At 41.5% G+C, this 8,457-nt stretch overlaps 1 protein-coding gene across 1 annotated transcript in view; it reads right to left on the reverse strand.

Moving 5' to 3' along the window:
• The window catches only part of chs1 (chitin synthase 1), a 39,975-nt gene extending 34,451 nt beyond the window's left edge, over positions 1–5,524 (reverse strand). Inside the window, exons 1-3 of the mRNA XM_047029874.1 lie at positions 5,415–5,524; positions 4,377–4,512; positions 3,757–3,942 (exon numbers count right to left, since the gene is read on the reverse strand). Of these exons, the coding sequence (XP_046885830.1) occupies positions 3,757–3,942; positions 4,377–4,512; positions 5,415–5,461 (369 nt within the window). The 5' untranslated portion in view covers positions 5,462–5,524. The remainder of the gene's footprint in view (positions 1–3,756; positions 3,943–4,376; positions 4,513–5,414) is intronic.
• Positions 5,525–8,457: the final 2,933 nt, after the last annotated feature.

Consider the following 8,457-nt stretch of genomic DNA (forward strand, 5'->3'; position numbering starts at 1 on the left):
CGTCCGACATGCTATCACTTTTCCATAGAACTTCACGCTCTTTTAGCTGTCTACGTTTTTTAACTTTCAACCAACATTGGTCCACTGTGCAATAATGACCCTTTATTTCAGTGTATCACTAAATAATTAAAATACCTTGCTACTCTTATGTGTCTCCACAAGAATCTCTGCAATATGATCATCAGCCCATATTTGCCGAAGAGCCTTCACTTCATCATTCCCCCACGTTTTCCCTCAACTAATTTAGCTGCATTATGAGTGGCACGGCTGTCTCCGTCAAGTGTCAATTCCTTTTTCAACCCACAATGCACTACATTTTGGTTTGCTTCCTGGAATAGGTCAATGTTAAGTCCGATTACATTCAGACCAAAAGCGAATCAAACCATGGTTCACTTGGAACCGGACCGAGTCCCGTCTTTTTAGGGGGACCATGGTTCGGTTGTTTGGTCCGCACCAGAGTTCGAAGGCGTGTTCTCACCTCTCCAAACGAACTGGACTTTGAGAGAAAACACACCATGGTCCGACTGAAACGGACCAAACATGTCAGGTGTGAAAGCACCCTTAGGGTGACAATTGACACTTGGCGGAGACAGCCATACCACTCATAAGCAGCGAAATTAGTTGAGGGAAAACGTGCAGGAATGATGAAGTGAAGGCTCTTCGCCAAATATGGGCCGATGATCATATTGCAGAGATACTTGTGGAGACACATAAGAGTAGCAAGGTATTTAAATTATTTAGTGATATACTGAAATAAAGGGTCGTTATTGCACAGTGGACCAATGTTGGTTGAACGTTAAAAAACGTAGACAGCTAAAAATGCGTGATGTTCTATGGAAAAGTGATAGCTTGTCGGACGAAAACAAAATATTCCCATGGTTTGATAACCTGGATATAATCCTGAGTAAAAGACCAAAGAGCAACCCAAAAAAACGTGGTCGTGCAACATCAAATCATAACAATTAAAGATAGTATTGCAATCGCAATATGCTGCTGTTGATCCATTGTTGTTCGTGACAAGGAAGTGATTTTCCCTCACACATTTTCTGTCCAATAGATTAACAACCTGTTTGACCGTGTGTCAATAGGTTTGTTCTACTTCATGCAGTGCCGGCGGCGCCGACAGTCGGCTGCAGCCGGGGTACAGGAGGCTGCAAACAACGCTAGCGCTGCATGAAGTCGAATACACCTATTGTTTTTTTTAAACGTCATTGTTAACCGGACCTAATGAAAAATGCAACAAAGTAGCAACTCATGCACTGATTTGGACCAAGCAAACGGACTAATAGGTGTGAAAGCACCCTTAAATTGTTTGCCGTCCTTGCGGTCTTGCAAGACTGTTCTCGCATGCGCTTGTTAAGAATGTTCTTCTCAAGAACGCAAGTATGTTCTTAGCGTTCTTCGGATTGATAAACAGCCTGAACATTGAAACAGACAAAAGTAGATCAGGATCTATAAGATATTCAGCTGAGAATGTGGCATGCCACACTGTTTTACTTTTTCAGGGGTACTTGCTATCGGACTTGTTTGTTCCGTATTGCATTTTGCACTTTAACGACCGAAAGCTTGACAGAGCTTCTTCAAGTAGTGACCAGTAGTTAAGGTAGGATTGGTCAAAGCCGTTTTGGGGCGTGGCTTTTGCGATAGGTCAATTGATGAGTTGTTTATTAAGGTACAATTTGTAAAAAAAATTATTACACATTTCTGAATGAAACATTTGACAGTTTTTCTCGATTCTTGACACTTTTAATGAAACTGGGATCAGTTATATCTCCATTATCACCTAACAAATGCAATGGTATCCTTTTTTAAAAGTTTTTTATAAGGTTATTATGTGTATCAGAGGTTTAGTATACTGTATTGTATATTATTTTGTATATTTAGGAAACATATTATATTTTAGCTTATCATAGGTGTAATCTATGTTCTGAAGACTTATATGTTATGTTATGCCAGATTGCTTTGCATCTTCTTGTCGTAAGAATTTCAGTGCCCAGTCTGACCTTGTGTTGTTCTGTGCATCTGACAATAAAAGACTTAAACTTTTTCTCATTATATTATAGGTTTATATATTGTAAGTTTTGCAAAGTTCAGCTTGAGTTTGAAACGATTAAAAACAAAATATCCCCCCCCCCTCCTAAACGCCACTCCTCCAAAACACATGAAAGCACTGCCTAACTAACGCCGGGAGGTAGACAGAGACAGACAAGGAGCGTCCAATCATTAGTGCCAGTCCAACCTTAATGATTTGTTGTACTTATTACAGTCCTGAGATGCCCACAGATATTAGATTGACTTCATTTTACTGTCAAACCTTTAGATTTATTGGTTTATGTTAAGTTTCTTTCAGCAAGTATGTCAAAAAGTGCTTCTCAACAACATTACCTACCCTGCTTTTAAATCATTTGTTGGTACAAATCACTTCCATTATCGTGAACCTCTTTTGAAAGTGTGCTAAAACAGCACTGCAAGGGAGAACATCCAGGTCAATCTTCTGGAACCACAGAATATGGTATATGCAATAATTATCGTATCAAATGGCACATATATGAAGAAGAGGGTATACTATGTTATTATATATAATATATACACTAAAACGTAACATATATGTAAGCCACTGCAAAGGAAGCCAGGTAGACCGCAGACGCTAGATACCTGCAGTCAAGCTGTATATAGTCAATGCAGTCCTCACACAAACTATCAAAATGATTTTTTATTTTCAAAACCACCAAACTTGATGTGTGTACTCGGAACCCTCTTCTGAGGATGTCGAAAGTTTCTTAAGTGGCTTTAAGTGGCTTATATATACACGAAAACGTGCAGGAATGATGAAGTGAAGGCTCTTCGCCAAATATGGGCCGATGATCATATTGCAGAGATACTTGTGGAGACACATAAGAGTAGCAAGGTATTTAAATTATTTAGTGATATACTGAAATAAAGGGTCGTTATTGCACAGTGGACCAATGTTGGTTGAACGTTAAAAAACGTAGACAGCTAAAAATGCGTGATGTTCTATGGAAAAGTGATAGCTTGTCGGACGAAAACAAAATATTCCCATGGTTTGATAACCTGGATATAATCCTGAGTAAAAGACCAAAGAGCAACCCAAAAAAACGTGGTCGTGCAACATCAAATCATAACAATTAAAGATAGTATTGCAATCGCAATATGCTGCTGTTGATCCATTGTTGTTCGTGACAAGGAAGTGATTTTCCCTCACACATTTTCTGTCCAATAGATTAACAACCTGTTTGACCGTGTGTCAATAGGTTTGTTCTACTTCATGCAGTGCCGGCGGCGCCGACAGTCGGCTGCAGCCGGGGTACAGGAGGCTGCAAACAACGCTAGCGCTGCATGAAGTCGAATACACCTATTGTTTTTTTTAAACGTCATTGTTAACCGGACCTAATGAAAAATGCAACAAAGTAGCAACTCATGCACTGATTTGGACCAAGCAAACGGACTAATAGGTGTGAAAGCACTATAATGGTATTGTATATATTGCAGGTAGTTGTAGTTTGTATTTATTGGGTCATTGTGTAGTGATTGTTTGAAAAGCCTTGTCATTAAATGGCAATTTGTATGTTTTGCTAAGTGTTGTGTGTATTTTTTGTTTGTGTAACAGTTTGGGACTGGGTGTTAACTTGTTGGAAAAGTAAATGCTGTTCTGTTGCCAAATGTGTTCAAGCAATCGAGAAAAAAGTTATTTGGTAACTTATCATGATCATGTTGTTTTTGTGATTCATTACATACCAGGCCCAAGGTCTTCATGTTGGGCTTGACAAAGCTTTTGAATGCACATTTCCAAAGAGACTTTATGAAGACAAGCAGGTTTGGGAAAATGAGGCACAACACAAGCATCAGCATGTAGAACTGTCTCTGCTTAGGGCTTCGCAGAGAGGAGGGACTTGACAACGTGGACAGCACCAGCAGAGTGCCCTAGTGAGTGTTTGTGTGTTTATGTTAGTGAGACAGAGAGAAAGAAAGATAAGAGAGTACAAAGAGCAGAACAAAATCAGTGCCATTGGGAAGAAAGTCAAATACCCCGTAAAACAGGTTGTCATGAGGATGACAACATCATCAATCAGGAAGGGAGGACAATCTGGAGATAATTATAAACACTGTCAATAATAAATGTCAATAAAATAAAAATGTAGACTAGTCAATAAAAATCTAGATTAGTCATCTAAATTAAAAATATTTTTGCTTTTTGATAAAATCCTTCTACACTCACAATTCTTTCAAACAGTCTTAACAACAACAATAACTTTCAGTTGAAAACATATAAGATAGGCCAACTTGCACTTGCAAGTAAGAATGTCATTGTTCTGTGTTGGCCAGTTCATAATAAAGTAACAATAATTTAAGGTTACCTTGCTGATGACAGCACTGGCAAGGACCAGCAAACCCACTATCACTGCTACTAGGTACTGCGCCAGTTCAAAGCAATGCCTTGTCTGCTCCTTCTCTGCCCCGATAGGGTTTAACTGGAATGGGTCCCATGTGTCCCTGAGAGGGCCGCAGTGAATATAATGTCATCCACATCATCATCACATCCATAATAAACTATAACATTGTGGGTGGTATTGTAGGCAAATTACAACACCAAAAACTAAAAGTGAGTGTTCAGTTGATAGCCTCTATCCCAAGAAGGGGGCATTGGGATAGATGCTGTGAAATGAACACTCTTGTTTAGTTTTTGTAAATAAACAGTATACCACACAGCTCTGTTTTACAAGTCTAACAAAACAAATCTGGGTGGTATATTTGATATGTTTATCATAGTATATACAATAATTACTGTATAATGCTATATACACAAATTGGTCAATAACACTCAGCGTTGTATATATTATATGCTTATAATGCTCACGTAACATTAGGATTTGTTTGTTAATAAATTCTGAAGACATACTGTCTCTACTTGGTACAAATCAAGACTAAAAACAATAAAATATTTAAATTAAGGCCCTCAGCTGTTTTAGCTATCATTCAGCAAGGTGAATGAGCTTTGGCTGAAATTATAACATTGCATTGAATCAACACAAAGAGGGCTTAGAAAACTTGATACATGAAGATACGTTTTCTTCCCTCTGCACACAGTATATTGCTTAATAAGACCGCATTACTTATCAATGTACCAAACGACAGATTACAGAAAGAAGCCTTTAGTACTCAGGTAGGAAGGATGTTTTATTCATCACAATGAAAAAAACATGTTTGTTTATATACGCCAATAATGAAGCATCTAAGACAAGCTGAACAGAATTCTTTAATTTCTTTGTTCTATGCAATGGTGTGGATAGTAATTTGATGCAGGTAGTGACATTAACTGTGAAGTCGCTTGTACTGATTTTTATTCAGTGATCACTGCTCTAATAAAGTAAAAACATTTATTATACCATACATACCTGTGTCTTCCCTCTCGTTTGCGTCCTCTTGATTTGAGTTCCTCCATGTTGATAGTAGGCAGTGACTGGTTAGCCAGTTGTCTGTGGTTAGTAAGTCTGATGTTATTAGTTAGTTAGGCCAGGCATTAGAACCTAAATTCATAAACTCATGTGCTTGAGTAAAAAGTGAGGAACAAGTGTGCAGGTTCACAAAAACCCCACACCATCTGCCAAACTGGGCTGGGCTGGTTTTACTGTACTCATGAACAGGTACAAGGATCAATCTCAAGACGTCACATGGCAACTGTCACTGTCTCACAAAGCACATCTATACACTTATTTGATAGATAACTGTTTTATTGTTGAACTACAGCTGAATCACTGTACAAGGGTAGGAATGAGATGGCTTTTACAATCCACTGTCGGCTACTCTCCCACAACAAAATGGACAAGAGTGTCAGAGGAAGTTATTTAACCATGCTCATAAGGATCGAGCCATCATCATTCTTGGCTCTTACATACAAAGCCATACGTACAAGTTCTATTTGGTTGCTGATCCTTATGCTGTATCCTTATACTGTGTCTCCCTCGTTTTTCTATACATACAATAAGGTGGACTTTGGTACTAGTTGATTAGCTTGCACCATTAGGAATCTGTCAGGTCCATCCATCTGCTGATAACAGTCAATTACCTCAGTTAACCTTTAACAGAAAGTAATTTCCTTTCCAGTCTACTGTCATAATTTATCTGTCACTACACTCCCAGTTCTGCGAAGCATTTACCTCCACCTTTCCTTGGTCTGTAGTATTGCAATAGCCATACCCTTTTACATCATCTCTCGAATAATGACAGGAATCTGTGTGTGTGTTAGTGGAGGCTCTTCAGGGGAGGAAGAGAAGTGTCATCTTCCTCTTGATTTTTTTTATCATCCAATAAACAAACAAAAAAAGTTGTATCTAAAAGCTACGCATTTTAGATAAAACTATACCTAAATACAGCTGCAAGCAGCAATGGGGTGGCCAAGTAGGTCAGATGACCCAGAAGAAACTTTCGACATCCTCAGAAGAGGGTTCCGAGTACACACATCAAGTTTGGTGGTTTTGAAAATAAAAAATCATTTTGATAGTTTGTGTGAGGACTGCATTGACTATATACAGCTTGACTGCAGGTATCTAGCGTCTGCGGTCTACCTGGCTTCCTTTGCAGTGGCTTACAGTTTTACTAAACAGAGAATCAGAGTCATGACAAGCTCGTATTGGTGAATATTTGATATTCACCAAAAACGTTTTATTCATTCATTCAAAATTCAGCCCTATTTTGACATTTCAAGGTGATTGTGGTCTGAAGATAATCTGTGCCAAATTTGTCATTGTGACCCCCAAAGTGAATATACCACGTTATATCACTAGTTAACACTAGGTGGCTAGGGCTTGAGAGAGAGAGAGAGAGAGAGAGAGAGAGAGAGAGAGAGAGATACCACGCGGAGTGTAAAGAAAATGTTTCAATTTATTTATTTATTTTATCATGAAAAGTTGAGTCAAATGATTTGCTTTCTTGGATTCTAATGAAACACTTTGCATCGTTACTCTCGGCCGGAGAATATATATATAAATATATATAAACATCCCTCTCTCCCACTCCATTTAGTTCAACCACGGCCTTCACGATCGTCGATCCCTCTATGCGGGAGAATTGCCTGGGCGTCCCTCCGGCCGGCCCGGAGGCGCGTTAGGCCTGTGAGGTCAGGTCGAGCGTCAGGGGAAACCGCGACGGGACATGCCCGCCCGCCCGCCCGCCCGGCCGGCCCGGAGGCGTTTTAGGCCTGTGACGTCAGGTCGAGCGTCAGGGGAAACCGCGGCGGGACATGCCTGCCCGCACGCGCGCATGGCATGGCATGGCCTGGCCTCGCGGAGTGGAATAATATCACGCTATTGTGATTATGAAGAACGATCGTGGGTCACGTGATACACGAACTTACCTGTTGGTCACTTTTATAATTTCATACTTTTAAGCCTGCCTTTATATACCTTTATATAAATATATAAACATCCCACTCTCCCACTCCATTTAGTCCAACCACGGCCTTCACGATCGTCGATCCCTCTAGGCGGGGAGGCGGGACATGCCTGCCCGCATGCGCGCCTGGCATGGCCTGACCAGGCCTGGCATGGCAGGCCTTGTGGAGTGGAATAATATCACGCTATTGTGATTATGAAGAACGATCGTGGGTTACGTGATAGACGAACTTACCTGTTGGTCACTTTTATAATTTCATACTTTTATGTAAATACATAAACATCCCACTCTCCCACTCCATTTAGTCCAACCACGGCCTTCACGATCGTCGATCCCTCTAGGCGGGGAGGCGGGACATGCCTGCCCGCATGCGCGCCTGGCATGGCCTGACCAGGCCTGGCATGGCAGGCCTTGTGGAGTGGAATAATATCACGCTATTGTGATTATGAAGAACGATCGTGGGTTACGTGATAGACGAACTTACCTGTTGGTCACTTTTATAATTTCATACTTTTATGTAAATACATAAACATCCCACTCTCCCACTCCATTTAGTCCAACCACGGCCTTCACGATCGTCGATCCCTCTAGGCGGGGAGGCGGGACATGCCTGCCCGCATGCGCGCCTGGCATGGCCTGACCAGGCCTGGCATGGCAGGCCTTGTGGAGTGGAATAATATCACGCTATTGTGATTATGAAGAACGATCGTGGGTTACGTGATAGACGAACTTACCTGTTGGTCACTTTTATAATTTCATACTTTTATGTAAATACATAAACATCCCACTCTCCCACTCCATTTAGTCCAACCACGGCCTTCACGATCGTCGATCCCTCTAGGCGGGAGAATTGGCCGGGTGTCCGTCCCTCCCGCCCGCACGCTCGCCCAGAGGCGTGTCACCCCTCGGAATTCGAGGCCGCGGCGGGACATGCCTGCCCGCCCGGCCGCCGGCCGGCCGGCCCGGAGGCGTTTTAGGCCTGTGACGTCAGGTCGAGCGTCAGGGGAAACCGCGGCGGGACATGCCTGCCCGCACGCGCGCCTGGCA

This window comes from Hypomesus transpacificus, chromosome 11 (genome assembly GCF_021917145.1).
Source record: "Hypomesus transpacificus isolate Combined female chromosome 11, fHypTra1, whole genome shotgun sequence".
NCBI classification, from domain to species: Eukaryota; Metazoa; Chordata; class Actinopteri; order Osmeriformes; family Osmeridae; genus Hypomesus; species Hypomesus transpacificus.